Raw genomic sequence first — 19,113 nt, forward strand, 5'->3', positions numbered from 1 at the left:
TGCTATGAAACGTTTCTGACAGGGGTTCCTATTCTGTTTTAGCCACAGGGTTTTTACGAGAGCGGATTAAACCTGATGAAGTGGAAAGTTCCCAATGCCTTTAGCCTGAAGTGTTGTCCCGTTCGCTGTACGCCTGCATATGATACAATTATTATATTTATTTTATTTTTATTTTAATTGATTCTATTTCCAGACCGTGGTTTAGTATGTTTTCAACTCATTAGCGCCTCACAGTGGTCACGTGATGTTATTGTGGCGTGTGCGTTCAGCTGATTTGGTTTTGGCACCGGCGTTCTCTCGGTGGGACAGTTTCTCAGGTGTGTGAGAGTAAAGGCCCCTCGTCCCGGTTTAAAGAGTTAGAACATTAGTGCAGACCAAACTAAACCTCGGTCTGGAAAAAGAATATTAAAATAAATGCACTGAAGAATCTTATGGACTCCACCAGTGTCTTGCCCAAAGACACGACGACAGCATTCATCTGTGGGAGCTAGAATCACACCACCAACCTGTGGCTCAGCAGGTCTGACCGCTCTAATAATGATGTTTATGTCGAGAGCAGGATTCAAACCTCCAACCTTTGGACGACTTCACTTCTCTGTAAAACGTGAAACAGCTGCTCCTCCTTCATCCGCTCACAAACTGTTTTTTTTTTTCTTTTCTCAGAATGTCTCATTTGTACAAGATCTAAACTTGTACAAGTACAAGGTTTATTTATTTCATTTCTTCAGTTTGTGTTTGGAATCATTTTAGATTCATTTAGTGTTCATATATTTAGTAAATAGGTAAAAAATATAAGATAAAATAAAGAACACATTTCAGAAGATTTTTCCTCCAGCTCGTCGAGTGTCACTGATCTGAAGGTTGTCAGTTTTAATCCCGCTCTTGACATAAACATCATTGGTTGAGGGGTCAGATCCACTGACCCACAGGTTGGTGGTGCAATTCCAGCTCCGATACATGAATGCTGCTGTTGTGTCATTGAGCAAAACACTTAACCCCCTCACCCCAGTGTCTGTGTACACTGGTGTGTGAATGTGTGAGTAATTGTTTGATGTAAAGCGCTTTGAGAGACTTGAATGTGGAAAAGCTCTATTTAAAAAAGGGGACCATTTATTTCTAGTGTATGTTGTATTATATTATAATTTTTATTATTATTGTATTATATTCTAATATTATTTTCAGTTTTAGTAGAAGGTGCCAACTTCCTGTGTTTTTTCCACAGAACAACGCAGACCAAGTGGCTTTCCAGGTGGGCGGAGGTCTTCTGGCTCTGGAGCAGATCTTACAGGTCATCACTGCCGTGTCCAGCCCCAGCGCGGCGCCGCGTGTCCCCGTCAAGTGAGTGGACCATGTGAAAGTAGTCCTATTGTGTCTCTATGGTTCTCATCTCTGCATCATTCTGTTATAATTTACACATTTTAAATCACAATATTCATCTAAAACAGGGGTGCTCAGACTTTTTCAGTGTGAGCTACTTTTAAAATGATCGTGTCTGAAAGATCTACCACCTAATACAAAAATGTTAAACATATATTTATTTGTAAATGTATTATGAATTCTTACATGTACAGTGCATTTTCATGTACATGAGATAAAACTGCACAACACAACTGAACTTCTTACATGTTCATAATTACTTGAATGATGATTACTGCTCTGATGTGAGGGATGCAGAGTTCGGGCAGAAGCTTCTGACAGACAGGAGTAAAATTGCATTTTTTGTTTGAAAGTGATAACAGAGATAATCATGTTGATTACGGTTTTGTCTTTTTTTTTTATAGCCATAAAAATCATGTTAAACGAAGTATCAGAATTTACTGCATTTTTTCACACAACTACTTCTGTTTTACACATCCATCCGTATTTTTTCTTTTACGCATCAAATAAATGACTGGGAAAATCCCCGCAGCCCCGCGCTCTCATTCGTCGCCTTCGAGGGACAACAGAGGCAGATTACAGTAATGAGGGTAAAATATTTAGACAGCTCCATGTCTCCACTTTGAGACGCCGTTTGAATTTACATGAAGCACGACGCGGAGTTACGCTGCTGGAAAGTCCGCAACCTGCTCTATCGGCGACGATAGGATCCGACGCTATAGGGTTAAGCTAACTCACGCTTGTTTATGCAGCGCCCATGATGTGACCCAGGGTCAGGTGTAATCTGACTGTCCTGTATATTAGTCATGTGACTTGGTGATCTACACAAAATGCCGTCGCGATCGACTGATGGATCGCGATCGACGTAATGAACACCCCTGATCTAAAACCACTTCATAAAAGAAACAAATCCACTGACTGCCGCGTTAGAAAACTGCAGTGTCCAGTGGAGCTGACGTCGCCGTAAACATCATCACATCAAAGCGCCGCTGCAGCGCCCCCTGTGGACAGAGGCACGTCACACTAGAGCAGAGCATTTTTATACATTTGGACCAAAATGACGACGCGACGCTGCAGAATCTACGAGTATCAACGATTAAGAAAATAAAACTGGAGAAGGAAGAGCGGACGTCACAGTGGGCGTGTCACAGTGGGCGTGTCACAGTGGGCGTGTCACAGTGGGCGTGTCACAGGGGGCGTGTCACAGGGGGCGTTAAACGGGGGCAAATTGACAAAATGGCCTTTTGAAAACAGTCAATTAAAGATTAAACTCAAACATGAATCAGTCCAAACACGTAAATAGTGAAAGGAAAACATCTATAACATGGTTAAAAACTGAAAAGTCCATTTTGCAGAATATCAGCATAATCCCCCAGTGCTCCAGGTATGATCCATCGCAAAAGAAAAATTCAGTTCTGCCAACTGAATCCCACCTTGTGATGTCATCATGTGGTGACACAGGAAGTGCTCCACTGTGTTTTTAAACTCCACACACCTTCATTTATAGAATCATTTGGATCATTTCAGTCCTGGAGTTGTCTCTTATCTCGACTGAACTAAAGGTAAAAGGAGGAGGAGCTTGAAAACTACCACTTGATGACATCACGAGGTGGAACAGAGCATTTTGAGCTTTGGAGATGTAACAGACTAATAATACAGTGTTACTCAAACATGTGTGAATGAAACAAAACACAACTCCAGGTCTGTTTCTTCAAATTTGCATAATATAGGACCCTTTAACCTTGTAAAAATCTCAATCAGCGTATCTGTCCCACTCGTCTGTTTACAGCAGTAGTTGGTTCTGGCTCGTCACATGACTGCGTCTCGTGTATCGAAGTTGCTCTTTTGGTTTGATTTCAGGATGTTTTCAGTGCCCGTCGTGTCTGATTTCCTCCCTTCCCTTGCCCTTCTGGATGCCCACAGCCGGACTACACGTCTCACGCTCTGAGGGTATTGCCCGGATCAGTGGCAGACTCAAATGAAATGCCACTTGACGATCCCTGAATGGGGCGATTGTTTGGTGGCGTAGGACATGGATTCGCCTTTTGTTTTGGCATAGGTTCTATTTCCTCCCTCACACACATTTAGCCTGTTTAAGCGGCAGCGACTGTGACTCAAGCCCGGACCTGCTGCCGTCCAGGAACACACAGGAAGGTTCTGGAAATGTAAAACTCTGACTGTAAAGAAGTGACTGAGTGTGACGTCACCACACCCAAAAAACACTCTAATAATTGGCCATTGCTTCTTCAATGTCACAGATTTATTTCCATCCAGTTGTTGCATTAATGTTTCACCTGTTGCATTGATGCTGGTCGAGTCTGACGCTGCTCAAAGCTTCTCCAGCACAAAGATTCTCAATGGGGTTAAGGTCTGGACTCTGTGGTGGACGTGTGTGAAAAAGACGTATCATGCTCCTGATCCACTCTGTCGGTTTGAGCCCGATGAATCCTGGCATTGTAACCTTGGAATATGCCCCGTGTCATCAGGGAAGAAAAAATCCACTGATGGAATAACCTGGTCATTCAGTATATTCAGGTGTCAGCTGACCTCATTCTTTGAGCACAGACTGTTGCTGAACCTAGACCTGACTCGTACCTATCGGCTCGGACATATTTCCTCAGTTAAATCCAGGTGGCACTGTACATAGATATATAGATATACAGATAGAGATTTTTGTTTTAATTATTCTTGAAATGAATTGGTTGCGTTGGGTGACTACTGACCGCCCGTGCGGAGATCTGAGCTGTGAGGATGGGGCTAATGTCTCCCATTCAACTCAGGAAATGGCCCTAGATTACACTGTAGGCAATAGAAACATAATACACAGACAAAACACAATGGCACAGTGTCTTTCTGTTTGCCTCAGTTGGTTTTGACAGTGATAAATTAGTTCCAAACAGATTAGGTCGTGGCGTTCGCCGGCGGCGGTCGGCTGTGGTCAGTGTAGGGCCCCGTTCAGCAGAACCTGTGTAAAGTAATGACACATAATTAACACAGGATCAGGGAAATCACTCTTGGCATGAACTAGTCTTTTCAAACCTTTTGTGCAACACGAGACAGATGAGTATAGCACTTTATAAAACCATTCACCACAAAGAGACGCTGAAGAAACAGGTGTGAGGGGGAGGGGCTATCATGTGTCGAGGGGGAGGGGCTATCAGGTGTCGGCCAATTAGGTGAAAAGAAAAACCTGTTATGTTACAATATCATGATAACGGTGTATATTATGTTAAATTCACTAAAGAACTACAAAAGACGAAGTTCATCCATCTTCTTTGTGTTACCTATAGACACCTGGAGACTTTAGGCCAGTTTCACCCACAGAGTGTAAAGGAGTGACTAAGAGTGAGACGTCACCACAGCTTCAGCTCCAAATGAAGCTCATCGAGGCTGGAGCAGAGTTACATATTTGGAATTCCGACCACGAGTATTTTAGCAACCAAGGAGCCAATCAGGAGTGAGACTGTTGAAGGGAGTGGGCGCTTAGCAACAAGGTCAATCGAATCTGTTGCTAACGCTAACAGGAGCAACCTCGGGGAAAGAAGGACCTGATTTGGCTGTTATTAATGTTCATATCTTGATTTACAGACACAATAGTGAAATAAAAACCCCAGGATCATGTAGAGGGTTAATACAAACATTTAAGACCCAAAAAAAAGCAGCAGTTATAGAGAGAGGGGCACAGTTTATATACAAAGTGCACCCATGATCACATCCTGTTTGGAACGTGGCGGCTAGCAGGTTAGCTATGTCCATTGGCGGCTAGCAGGTTAGCTATGTCCATTGGCGGCTAGCAGGTTAGCTATGTCCATTGGCGGCTAGCAGGTTAGCTATGTCCATTGGCGGCTAGCAGGTTAGCTATGTCCATTGGCGGCTAGCAGGTTAGCTATGTCCAGTCTATGAGGTTACCCCTTGTTATTGCCACATGAGGAGGTGTCAGGAGCAGATGCTCCGCCCCCTCACGTGGGTCTCTCCTCGTCAGACTCCAGCTCGGCCCCTGACTCAAACTCCATTTAATAAGTCGTCACCTGCTCCGGGACAAATCTGAACCACAGTGAACTGAGCTCCTGCACAGCGCCCCCTACGTGTGAGCTTAACACCATGTTCTAACACTGTTACCTTGTCAAAAACAGACCTGGAGTTGTATTTTGTTTCATTTATTATTAGTCTGTTACATCTCCAAAGCTCAAAATGCTGTTCCACCTTGTGATGTCATGAAGTGTGTCGAGATAAGAGACAACTCCAGGAAAGAAATGATCCAAATGATTCTAGTGAAGGTGGAGTTTAAAAACACAGTGGAGCACTTCCTGTATTATTGTGGAACGAAATAAAACAAAACTCTGAGTTTGTTTTGAGACGAAAACATAACATTAAAAAAATAGCGTAACACGGGCCCTTTAATTTGAGTTTAACCTCACATTCTCCATTATCAGCAGTTTTGTGTGTTGTTCGTTGGATGGAAATGTAGCAAAATGATGACATTAAAAATAGTTGATCTGGAGGAGAAACCTAACGCCTTGTCCGTGTCCTCAGGTCTCTGTGTGCTGCAGTAAACACTTATTATCTGGCCTGCGCCTCCTGCCCTCCCACCTGCTCCTTCGTCCTGTTTAGCAACAAGATCACCCTCCTCATGGACCTGCTCCTGCACCAGCTCACGGTACGACCAGGAAGTGACACGATTCAAGATTTAAGATGTTATGTCATAGAAAACAACTAATTTACATCGTCCAAACTATAGCCCAAATGCAGCCCTAGTGCCTCCCGTTAAATTGGCCCAGACTGAAGTGTTTGTGCCTTTATAACCTCATGAACATGTTGTTTTGTGATACAGACCTCAGACGAGTTTATTAAAGGTACACCGGCTCTGTTAAAACTGTAAAATACTCCCATTTGAAAGACTCACTGTAATGACACTGGACACCGCTGGCTTAGAGCATCAAACACTGAGTTTTTATGTAAACTGCACAAAAAAAGGTGCATGAGCTCATACAATAACCCCATAACAACCCAGTGTGAACACGAGCAGCTTCGTTAATGTTAAAGTGCGTCACATTTCATCTATTTTTATTTAATATTGGGAGATTAGAGGAGCTACATCTTGAGTGACATGAAGGTGGAAAAGTGTTTTTACTATTTCTAAAATCTGAAAATAAAACACTCTCAGTGGAACACTCTATATCACGTGTCAAACTCAAGGCCCACAGGCCAAATGCGGCCCACCACGTCATTTTATGTGGCCCGCGACAAGGTAAATTAAAAGGTATGTCTTAAAATATCAGTTTATCAGGAGATAGTTACACCACCATTTTTTCATATCTATGCAAATTCATATGCAATATTTGTAACTTGAATAAGTAATAAATACAGAAACAGTTAATTAAGATAAAAAAATAGTTAAATTTATTTTACATTACCTTTTCAATTAAGTGCCGTATATACTGTCTTACATTTACATCTGGCCCTTTGAGAGCAACCATTTTTCTCTCAAAGGGCCAGACGTCTGTGAAAATGAGTCTGACACTCCTGCTGTAGTGGGCAGTTTTACAGAGACAGTACAACTAATGGTCTGTCTTGTTTTGTTTCATATATTTAATATTTTTGTTATTGTAGCTCTTCGTTCCAGACGAGGATAAGTCCATATTCGGACGCACTGTAAACAAACTGGTGTTTGAAGGTTTGACCACAGGTCTGCTGCAGACCATTTCCTCCATCCTCTCGACCCTTTGGCCTCCTTTTAATGAAAGTGGAGAAAGAGTCTCCTCCCCAGACGCTAAAAATAAGAATTCTGCCTCAGACGCCTTCAACACTCGCACCCAAGACCTCATCAGGTGAGTAAACTGCACCGGAGTCACGACGCTGAAGATCACACGTACTTTTGAGAATGAATGTGTTCTCTCTGTTTCAGCTACGTGGTCAACGTGGGTTTAATCGATAAACTGTACGGCGTCTTCTTGTCTGTCCAAAGTCCCGTCGACGATTGTCCTAAAATGTCTTCATTTCTTCGAGAAGCGTCCGCTCTGCTCCACAACATTTGTAAACTGTGCTTTGTGGTAACTGGACGGTGAGTAGCTCTGCGTGTGTTCTACCCACAGACTGTTTATATAAACGGACATAGCTCAGCCGCCGCCGCGATCCAACAGGAAATGATCATGGACGCACTTCCTGCTCCATCGATTCTGGGTCCAATTCACTTTCTATAGAAAAACTGTGTCCCCTCTCTCTATAACTGCTGCTGTCAGACTCGTCATTTTGGTCTTAAATGTTCTTATAAATCAGCGATGTGAGCGGGAAGGAGCGTTATCGTCAACAGCCTCGCTCTGGATTGGCTCTTTGGTTGCTATGATACTCAGGGTCAGAATTCCAAATCTGGAACTCTGCTCCACATCGTCCCTACACCTGCTCCAGCCCCGATGAGCTTCATTTGGAGCTGGAGCCGTGGTGGCGTCACACTCTCTCTCCCTCACACCGTCTGTGGTTGTATCAGGATAAGTATTTCTTATTTATTGACCTGAAAATTGTGATTTTGACTTTTCAGCGCTGCCAGTATATTTGACAACAAGCGTCAGGACCCATGTGGCCTGAGCAGCCTCCTGCAGAGCACAGACCTGGTGGGCGTGGTCCACACTCTTTACTCCATCCTGTTGCACACGTTCCCCGAGTCGTCGTCCCACTGTCAGGAGCCGTACAGCTCCGGGGTCATACAGGTGGCTCTGAACGGCATCCGCTTCCTCAACAGCTTCGCCCTGCTCGACCTGCCAGCCTTCCAAGTAAGAATCTGTAACACACATGTACGACGCAGCAGAATACACAAATGTTTAGGCTTTTCAAGTTTTCTTTTATGTATTTATTATTATGTTTATAGACTTGATGCCACTTCAGCCTTTCATCTAAAAGAAACCAAACAATTCTTAGACTATTATTATACTAACGATAGACAAACAAAACATTTACATAGATTCTGTTGTATTGATACTTTGCAGTGATGCCACATGGGGGTGTTCTGCGTGTAGGTCTATGGTGGAATGTTCAGCAGTGGTGACACAGTGCACACAAAAGTTACAAGATAGTCTCTACTCAAAACAGACAGAATGGATTTAAAGGGCACATTTTCATTTGCCTGTGGTCAGTCCGAGCTCATGGTCGTGTTTAGGTGTTTGATTTTGGCTAATGCTAATGCTAATGCTAATGCTAATGCTAGCTTGTGACTGTAGTGTTATGTGTGACACGTGTTTAACAGCACAAATCAGCTTATCTGTTGTAGCTCCAGCTAAGTCAGCTCTTTTTGCTCAGATTACAGTATTTTCTGGACTATAAGTCAAAAAATGCATAATAATGAAGAAAAAAACATGGTTGTTGATGTGAAAGTAACGAAGATGTGAAATTATATACTCAGACTTTTATTCCACATATGTCACATCTGAGTATAACTTGCACCCCAGACAAACTATGAAAAGAGAAAGTGCGACTTATAGTCCGGAAATACTTAAGTCTAACATGAGTGACAGCATGAGACAGAGTAGTACCTTCAGCTAGCATCACACCTCCTGGGAATTCTGACGCCATGAGCTGCAAAGTATCAGTAAAAGTATCACTTAAACAGTTTTCTTCCAGCTCGTGTTTTGGACTGAGGGGGCAGTAGTGAGCGTGTTCTGGACTGAGGGGGCAGTAGTGAGCGTGTTCTGGACTGAGGGGGCAGTAGTGAGCGTGTTCTGGACTGAGGGGGCAGTAGTGAGCGTGTTCTGGGCTGAGGGGGCAGTAGTGAGCGTGTTCTGGGCTGAGGGGGCAGTAGTGAGCGTGTTCTGGACTGAGGGGGCAGTAGTGAGCGTGTTCTGGGCTGAGGGGGCAGTAGTGAGCGTGTTCTGGTCTGAGGGGGCAGTAGTGAGCGTGTTCTGGGCTGAGGGGGCAGTAGTGAGCGTGTTCTGGACTGAGGGGGCAGTAGTGAGCGTGTTCTGGACTGAGGGGGCAGTAGTGAGCGTGTTCTGGACTGAGGGGGCAGTAGTGAGGGGGCAGTAGTGAGCATGTTCTGGACTGAGGGGGCAGTAGTGAGCGTGTTTTGGACTGAGGGGGCAGTAGTGAGGGGGCAGTAGTGAGCATGTTCTGGACTGAGGGGGCAGTAGTGAGCGTGTTCTGGACTGAGGGGGCAGTAGTGAGCGTGTTTTGGACTGAGGGGGCAGTAGTGAGCGTGTTCTGGGCTGAGGGGGCAGTAGTGAGCGTGTTCTGGGCTGAGGGGGCAGTAGTGAGCGTGTTCTGGACTGAGGGGGCAGTAGTGAGCCTGCAGGGCCTCTGTCTTCTTGTTTTTTAACTCTTTAACTCTCTTCAGTCCATTCTAGGCGCTGAGGGCTTGTCTCTGGCGTTCCGTCACGTGGCCAGTTCGCTGCTGTGGTACTGCAGCCAGCACTCGTCACAGGCGCTACTGCACGACGTCATCATCTGCGTCGGCTACTTCACCGTCAACCACCCGGACAACCAGGTACGCCACCGTTCAGCTCATCACAACCGAATCCTGAAAAGAACTTTACTGTGGTCCTTCTGTGTCAGGCCCTGATCAGATGTATTTTTATGGTTTAATGATTCTGGTCTGATGTTTAAACGACTGACTCTGATCTGTTCTAATGTCACAAACAAACCTGGAGGTGTGTTTTGTTTCATTCACACAAACACAAACCCCGCACATTTAGTGACTGAGTTCTTCTCTCAAATAGAAAGAAAACACTCTGTTCCACCTTGTGATGTCATCATGTGGTGATACAGGAAGTGCTCCACTGTGATTTTTAACTCCACACACCTTCACTAGAATCATTTGGATCATTTCAGTCCTGGAATTCGCCAATCTCGACTGAACTAAAGGTAAAAGGAGCTTGAAAACTACCACATGATGACATCACAAGGTGGAACAGAGCATTTTGAGCTTTGTAGATGTTACAGACTAATAATAAAATGTGACTCAAACATGTGTGAATGAAACAAAAAGCAACTCCAGGTCTGTTTTTGTGGAGGAAACGGCTTTAGAACATGGATTAAAGTTCACCAGAGTCAACTTTGTACATTATAGAACCTTCAAAAATTAAAACATGACATAAAATGGAAAACTGTCCCAGGGCCTCTCTCTGTGTGACCCCCCCTGCCCCCTCTGGAGGTGTAAGGGCCCTCCCTCTGGAGCACTAGGGCCCCTCTGGCCCCTCTGGCCCCTCAGGTCCCTCTGGTGGTGTGGTTGTTGTCAGTGAGGTGGTGTCTGGAGGTGTAGAGGCTCTCCCTCCGGATGTGTAGGGCCCCTCTGGAGGTGTAGAGGCTCTCCCTCTGGACGTGTAGGGCCCCTCAGGCCCCTCTGGGGGTGTGGTTGTTGTCAGTGAGGTGGTGTCTGGAGGTGTAGAGGCTCTCCCTCTGGAGGTGTGGGGCCCCTCAGGTCCCTCTGGGGGTGTGGTTGTTGTCAGTGAGGTGGTGTCTGGAGGTGTAGGGCCCCTCGGGCCTCTCAGGCCCCTCTGGGGGTGTGGTTGCTGACACTGAGGTGGTGGTTCCTCGTGCTCAGACTTGCAGACTTAAGCTCTGGGGCTCACTTTAATCGCGGTGAATCATTTTAGGTGATGAGATTTGTGAGCTCTGACCCGTCTGACCTCGGGTTTTTGTTTGGAGCTGTCGACAGGTTAAACCTTTTCAATTCCTGTTTGTATTTTAAATCTGTGAGTTATTTGACATTTGTGGAAATGTTAAGAATCCAATTTTCTTATGCATTCGCCTCATGCACGCAACATGTGCTAACAGCTAGCAGCATGTGCTAACAGCTAGCAGCATGTGCTAACAGCTAGCAAAAATGTGCTAACAGCTAGCAAACACTTTAGCCCTTCAGTTTGAACCAGCCAAACATGACTTATGTTTTTGCAGTTTGTCTGATTCTTAGAGCAACAGTTTTAACAATCCTCCAACAACAGTATTCTGAGTATGTGGACCTCACTGTGGACCTCACTGTGGACCTCACTGTGACTGTGTGTATGTGGACCTCACTGTGGACCTCACTGTGGACCTCACTGTGGACCTCACTGTGACTGTGTGTATGTGGACCTCACTGTGGACCTCACTGTGGACCTCACTGTGACTGTGTGTATGTGGACCTCACTGTGGACCTCACTGTGACTGTGTGTATGTGGACCTCACTGTGGACCTCACTGTGACTGTGTGTGGACCGTTTACACACATCAGATTTATGAGGTAAAATGTGGAATTATGTCACGTTTGTTTCATTGCTACATAACTCTATTAAATATATTTTTTAAATATTTCATATTCAAACCCTCAGAGTCTCGTCTCTTTGTGCAGCTCAAACTCTCGTCCTCTCAGTTTCAGGATCAAATCCCTGAAAACCAGGGTCAAAGAGCAGCTTTTTAAATGTATTTAATCTAAAACAGTTTATTCTGAGTTTATATTTTGTTTATTATTATTGTCGTTCATAGTGCGCGTGGTTCATAGTGCGCGTGGTTCGTAGTGCGCGTGGTTCGTAGTGCGCGTCGTTAGTAGTGCGCGTGGTTCGTAGTGCGCGTGGTTCATAGTTCTGATTCTTCAGGGAGAATCTGCAGTGTTAATAATCATGGAAATAAAGAAAAAAAAATACATTAAACAGTGTCTCCAAACGTTTGACTGTCCCTGTTCCTGCTTTAGCCTCGATGAGCTTCATTTGAGCTGAAGCTGTGACGTTTCAGTCTGTCTTAGTCTGTGGTCTAAACGTCTGACTGATTGTGTATAAATGATCATATTCATATTTAATCATTAGAATCTCCGTGTGTTTGTGTTTCAGGGGATGGTACAGTCGGGTCGTCAGCCCAGCGTCCTGCAGAGACTCTGTCAGTTGCCGTTTCAGTATTTCAGTCACCCGGGCCTCATCCGCGTCCTCTTCCCCTCGCTCATCTCCGCCTGCTACAACAACACCCACAACAAGGTCATCCTCCAGCACGAGATGAGCTGTGTGCTGCTGGCCACGTTTATACAGGTGAAACATCCACAAATGTAAACAATACTCACGCTCTCGGGGGGTGATGCTAACTGGAGGCACTGCTCTGTCTGAATCTCTGTTAAACTTTAATCTGAGCTTCATTTTAACACAATCACAAAGAGCTAGAACAGGTGAGCTGGTCTGTGCTGTTAAACAAGTCTCACACATAAAATTACAGTCACAAGCTAGCTAGCATTAGCATTAGCATTAGCATTAGCATTAGCATTAGCCAACAGTTTTTCAGTGAGTCACTTTCACCTTTTTGTGTAAAATCAAACTCTTTAACAGGACCATGAGCTCGAACTGACCACAGGCTCCTGAAACGTGCTCTTTAAGTCCATTTTGCATTTTGTCTTTAGTTTTCAGATGATCTTAAAACTTTTTGGCAGGGTTTGCTAATGTGTGCATTATGTCACCATGGTAACGGCTGAATATTCCACCATAGAGACACATGTAAAACATCAATAGACAACATAGGACAGGTAAAAACATTATCACTGAGCAGAACTTTACCTGTGCAGCCAGAACCACACGCTGTGACAAAACTTTACACAGACGAGCGGATCTGGAGCCATGTCCCGCCTCCTTGTTTTCAGAGGACATGATTGACAGGTAAATTAACCAATCAGAGAGATGCATGGTCCGTTCGTGTAAAAAACAACATAAACGACTAAGAAACAGCAGATTTTTGCAGGATCAACAATGAAACCACCAAATTGTAAATAACACGAGAGAAAGGTCGTACTGATGACATCACAACATTCTGAACTTTTAGAACGAGCGGTGACGTCTGAGGTTATATGACAAATAAACACATTTTCTCCAATAAAAGCTCAAAACACTAAATGAAGCACAGGGGCTCTGCAGAGTCACATGACACAGAAGAACAGAACTTTTCTCTCCTTAAAGAACATGTGTGTTTGTCTCAGCTCGTCCCGTCCACTTTCTGCTCCAGTCTAGAACCATCTGGAACTGGACAATAGGGGCTGAAAATCCTCTGTCCAAACACGACACGGCCCAAACACAGTCGCTCATTTCTTAACATGTTTCTCAAATGCAGAACACGTCTCCTCTCCAAAATTTTCACAACATTTAGATCAAACTATAGAACCACTGCAATAAGTTTGGTGCTTCCATTGTTTCTTTTGCTCAGATCTGCTGTTTCAGTCGTTTATGTTGTTGTTTTTTTTACCCCTTTTTCACACATAAGCTGCCATGTTTGTTTTTACCCAAATTGACCATGCATGTCTCTGATTGGTTAAGCTTCCTGTCAATCACATGCTCTGAAATCAGGGAGGCAGGACACTTGTCTGTGTAAAGTTTTGTCACAGCGTGTGGTTCTGGACAGGAGACATGTTTCTGAATCTGTGTGGAGGATATAAATAGTTGTAGGATGAGTTTAAGTGTCTTTTAGCTAGCTTGTTAGCTAACGATACAGAAGATAAGCTCTACACAGTCGCAGCAACAACGAGAAACTACTTTCACTTTCCATTCTGCTGTGTAAAGCTCTTTTTTTTTTTTTTTTTTTTTTAAACTGACATAAATAAGTCTAATAATAAAACTAAAGAAACACACATGGTCTGTTCTTCAGTTCTGCCTCGGTGACGCTGAGGGGCATTTTTCAGATAAAATGATGTCACTGCGTTCCTATTGGTGGGTTTCAGACGACATCACAACTTTCTATTGGCCAGTCATATTTAATACAAATGTGGGGCATCTGAAAATAATGTTTTTAAAATGTATTTTTTTGTTGTAGTGCAGAGAGTTCTGGAGTCAGCTCAGGATAGAAATGATCTCGTTAAACATTTGTGCGTTTTCCTTTGAGATATCGTGTAAGAAATGTCAATCAACAGGAGAAACTGTGTCTTGCTCCATCTGGGAGTATGACATCATCACGTCCTAGATGTTTTTTTTGGATATTTTGGAGAGGAGATGAAATTACAAAGGCAGTTGATCGGATATATATTTATCAGACTTGAAGATGAAGTTGTAGGAGTGAAGACGTTTGGCTGCTTGTCCAAGCCGAGCAGCCAAACGTCTTCACTCCTACAACGATTTGTCCACAGATTTAAACTTCGTCAATGATTCAGTCACATCTGTATCTTTGACTTTAGTTCAGTAATGTCCCTAATCTTTGTTCCAAACACGACATTTTTAACACAGCCACATAGAACCGTGACACACACTGTGCTTCTCTCGAGAAATAGGGAGTTCATTCAAAAAGACGCCTCTTTAATCAAAGCCTCAAAACAAAAATGCAACGTGATTAAAAAATAAATAATATATATAAAAATATATCTAATCATGTGTCTTTGTAATGACATTTGTACATGAAGTGTGTTTGCTGTCCTCTAGGACTGTGCTGCAAACGAGAAAGAGTCCGACAACAAAACCAAGCAGGCGGGTAAGTCATGAGTCGGTGGGATCCCGATCTCATTTTTTAAAAGAATCAAATCTTTTTCTCTACTATTTTTATGCATTTTTTTTACTGATTAACACTGAACCAACTCAAGAATCAGCCCTGGAGCAGAGCAGACGTGAGTGAGAGATTTGGGCACAAAAAAACATATTTGGCATCGTAATATCAGTTGTTTTTTTATACTTTAAAAATGTGAAATATTGAAAATACACACACATAAACACATTAGACAAGGGATGTATTTTATCACAGCAGGAGATCTGACCCTTACAGTTTTTTAAAGACATTTTGTAACTCGGCCGTTTTGTCCATTTCTCTACACAGTTCCTCCTGCATCATTTCCATTTCAAACATCTCGTCCACATGTTGTATTTATTCCGTACATGTGTTTTATTTCTGGTTTACTCTGTTTTGGCTGGACCACTGGACACAGACTCCTCTTAAACACTAAACCAGAGATGATCCTCCGTTTAGAACTAAACAGGTTTGGGGAGCACATATCCCAGAGCTTTCTTTATCCAGTATCACAAAACGATAACATTTATGATCATAACCAAATGATGTGAGTGATTTACTTCCACTTCTCCACGTTCTGTCCGACGCTGTGCTCTAGACTTACATTTACTTGTAATGTGATATATTTTTCCAACACAAACTCTGGATGATATTCTGTTTGTTGGGTTCGGTATCAGTTAGTTTTAAAATTATTATTATTATACTTTAAAGGTTTTTTTTTTAGATTCTGCATAATTCCAAAGGGTAAACTTAGTCCCACTCTCAGTTTGAGCCATTTTAAACACACTTTAAATATTTTTAAACACTTTTAAACACACTTTAAACACTTTTAAACACTTTAAACACTTTTAAACACACTTTAAACACTTTTAAACACACTTTAAACACTTTTAAACACACTTTAAACACTTTCAAACACACCGGAGCCTTTGGAGGTTTCTCTGTGGTTTAAATCTGCTCTTGGGTTTTGTGTCAGTGTCTTAAATGAGGTTCAATATTATCGTTTATATTTACTTGAGCGATATATGGAGCTGTAAAAAGCTGTGGTGACTTAATCCTCTGTCTCGTGATTCCAGTTCCTCTGGTGCCGGACTATGGGGAGCTGTCTGTTCGTTTTCCCAGAGATCAGTGGGACTCTGCGCTCAAGTTCTTCCTGCAAAAGGAGCCGTCATAAACACTACACTTCTGCTTGTTTCCGTCACTCATTTTGGATCAGGTTTTGCCTTTGCACACCACACGCTCCACTCATTACGCTGTTAAATCGTTATACTGGTTAAAGTTTATAGTTTAAGCTGTTTTATTAATATATAAGTTTAAACGTGTGAATGCTGTAATCCCATAACGGTGAATGTTTTGTTTCTTCTGTTGGGAAAATCCTTGTACATGTGTATTCTCATGTTGTGTTCCATTTTGTTTTTGTGGCTGCACTAAATAAATGTTTATTTATTGGTTTATTTAATCTTCTTAAGTGAGTTTAATTTCATATATGCAGGTGAAATAAATAAGAAACCATGAATTTTCAAAGGATTTATGTTTCTTTTGCAAAAAAACGATCAAACATTGGACTTTAGTTTTTGTTTGATTCCATAATCTCACAACACAAACATCTTATATTCATCCTTAGTGTATTAATCTGTGGTGGAAGGTAATGAAGTAAAATTATTAAAAGTACTGTACCTACAAAAATCAAAGGTAAACTGTCAAAACCAGACTTAGAGACTTATCCTGCGTTTGTGTCCAGTAGGTTAGACGACTGTAACGTCCTGCTCACTGGCCTCTCCAAACGAGCCTTAAAACAGCTGCAGTACATTGTAAACAAGTACTTCAATACTTTTAACCGAGTCGATTTTATCATGTGATACTTATACTTGAATATTTCTTTGCTCCAGTATCTGTATTTTTACTTAAGTAACAAAACTAAGCACTTCTTCCACCATTGACATTAAGATGAAAAAGTTTTATAAACATGTTTGTCCTTTTTCCTGTTCTTTTTGGAGCATTTGTCTTTGTACATCTGCGTTCGGTCACATTTGTGTCACTAATATTGATACTAATACTATTGCTTAGATAAATAAAGATAAAACTTTAGATTTTAATTTTTACACAGGAGCAATGCAAAAAATTAAAAAAAAATGACAGTTAAATGTTTTCTGGAATAAAAGAGAAAAACTGGACTCAACAGTTTGAATTTGAATTGAATCTAGGGATGATTTTATTTTGACCTAGATCTTAAACACACACAGCACATGTTCAGTCTTTTTTTATTTTTATTACAACCTTTTTAAAAATCTAACTATGAACTGAAACATGAACCAAGCTCATCAGTTTCTTATTGCATAATTCTTCAATAAATATAACATATTTACTCAGTGAAAGCCTCTTTTCTGTCCGCACGAGTCTGATGAGCTCCAGACACCAGAATGTCCAGCTTTAATCCACCGTCTCACGTGTCTCCAGGACTGAGGACCAGGCTGCTCTGAGTGTCTGACAGAGACACGTCACTGCACGAAGAGCTGCTCTGGGAGTCCAACACCTGGACACAGACACAGGGAGGACATGTGTGGACAAGTGAGGACGTGTGTGGACGAGTGAGGACATGTGTGGATGTGTGAGGACATGTGTGGACGAGTGAGGACGTGTGTGAATGAGTGAGCACAAGTGTGGACAAGTGAGGACGTGTGTGGACAAGTGAGGACATGTGTGGACGAGTGAGGACATGTGTGGACGAGTGAGGACGTGTGTGGACGAGTGAGGACATGTGTGGACGAGTGAGGACAAGTGAGGACGTGTGTGAATGAGTGAGCACAAGTGAGGACGTGTGTGGACAAGTGAGGACATGTGTGGACAAGTGAGGACATGTGTGAATGAGTGAGCACAAGTGTGGACAAGTGAGGACGTGTGTGGACGAGTGAGGACATGTGTGGACAAGTGAGGACGTGTGTGAATGAGTGAGCACAAGTGTGGACAAGTGAGGACGTGTGTGGACAAGTGAGGACATGTGTGGACGAGTGAGGACATGTGTGGACGAGTGAGGACGTGTGTGGACGAGTGAGGACATGTGTGGACGAGTGAGGACAAGTGAGGACGTGTGTGAATGAGTGAGCACAAGTGTGGACAAGTGAGGACATGTGTGGACGAGTGAGGACATGTGTGGACAAGTGAGGACATGTGTGGACGAGTGAGGACGTGTGTTTTACATTTGTTGTAGTTGTGTTAAATGTTCTTCTCACCTGAAGGACGTGTGAGGACGTATGTGGACATGTGAGGACATGTGTGGACATGTGAGGACGTGTGTTTTACATTTGTTGTAGTTGTGTTAAATGTTCTTCTCACCTGAAGGACGTGTGAGGACATGTGTGGACAAGTGAGGACATGTGTGGACGTGTGAGGACATGTGTTTTACATTTGTTGTAGTTGTGTTAAATGTTCTTCTCACCTGAAGGACGTGTGAGGACCTATGTGGACATGTGAGGACATGTGTGGACGTGTGAGGACATGTGTTTTACATTTGTTGTAGTTGTGTTAAATGTTCTTCTCACCTGAAGGACGTGCGGCTGGAGTGTTGTGTGGTTGAAGGACGTCCACACAGGCCGCTGTGTCTCCACGTCCAGGAGCTCCGCCTCTGGACTCTGGAGGTGATGGACAGGACTGGACACTGTGAGCAGTGTGGCCGTCAGCCCCTGCAGACTCTACACACACACAACACACACAACACACAACACACACACAACAAAACACATTTACATTTTGTCCACACCTGGAAACTGCTTCTCTGCTGTGGTGTTGAGGACGTCCAAAATAACAACATAAATTGTAATATTTTGTAATTTTTGGATAAATAAAACAGATCTTGGTAGAACGTCCAGGCCTCACCTCCTCCTGCCTCAGGACCAGGCTCCTCTTTTTGTCTTTGCAGCGTTTGTTTTGGAACCAGACTCTGATGACTCTGGGGCTGAGGCCGGTCATCTCCACGAGCTGCTCCTTCATGAGTGCGTCCGGACGAGGGTTTGCGTTATAACACGTGCGCAGAGTGTGCAGCTGCTTCTCGTTCAGCACCGTCCGCACACGCGTGGACTTCTCTGAGGAGCTGCGTGTGTGATGGACAGGTGTGTGTCTCACCTGGACCGAACCTGGGTCAGAACATTTACACAGAACATTTAAACTGAACATTTACACAGAACATTTACACAGAACATTTAAACTGAACATTTAAACTGAACATTTACACAGAACATTTAAACTGAACATTTAAACTGAACATTTACACAGAACATTTAAACTGAACATTTAAACTGAACATTTACACAGAACATTTAAACTG

General features: G+C 43.1%; 2 protein-coding genes across 2 annotated transcripts in view; one reads left to right on the top strand and one right to left on the bottom strand.

The window, feature by feature from the left end:
* The window catches only part of scaper (S-phase cyclin A-associated protein in the ER), a 40,264-nt gene extending 24,020 nt beyond the window's left edge, over positions 1–16,244 (top strand). Inside the window, exons 22-30 of the mRNA XM_055222260.1 lie at positions 1,223–1,338; positions 5,911–6,034; positions 6,988–7,205; positions 7,283–7,438; positions 7,913–8,144; positions 9,698–9,847; positions 12,164–12,355; positions 14,714–14,762; positions 15,869–16,244. Coding sequence (XP_055078235.1) covers positions 1,223–1,338; positions 5,911–6,034; positions 6,988–7,205; positions 7,283–7,438; positions 7,913–8,144; positions 9,698–9,847; positions 12,164–12,355; positions 14,714–14,762; positions 15,869–15,966 — 1,335 coding nt within the window. The 3' untranslated portion in view covers positions 15,967–16,244. The remainder of the gene's footprint in view (positions 1–1,222; positions 1,339–5,910; positions 6,035–6,987; positions 7,206–7,282; positions 7,439–7,912; positions 8,145–9,697; positions 9,848–12,163; positions 12,356–14,713; positions 14,763–15,868) is intronic.
* Positions 16,245–17,235: 991 nt separating this feature from the next.
* The window catches only part of LOC117371933 (insulin gene enhancer protein ISL-2A-like), a 3,580-nt gene continuing 1,702 nt past the window's right edge, over positions 17,236–19,113 (bottom strand). Inside the window, exons 4-6 of the mRNA XM_055222235.1 lie at positions 18,666–18,922; positions 18,332–18,481; positions 17,236–17,325 (exon numbers count right to left, since the gene is read on the bottom strand). Of these exons, the coding sequence (XP_055078210.1) occupies positions 17,236–17,325; positions 18,332–18,481; positions 18,666–18,922 (497 nt within the window). The remainder of the gene's footprint in view (positions 17,326–18,331; positions 18,482–18,665; positions 18,923–19,113) is intronic.

The sequence above is a fragment of the Periophthalmus magnuspinnatus genome, chromosome 6 (assembly GCF_009829125.3).
Source record: "Periophthalmus magnuspinnatus isolate fPerMag1 chromosome 6, fPerMag1.2.pri, whole genome shotgun sequence".
Taxonomy (NCBI): Eukaryota; Metazoa; Chordata; class Actinopteri; order Gobiiformes; family Gobiidae; genus Periophthalmus; species Periophthalmus magnuspinnatus.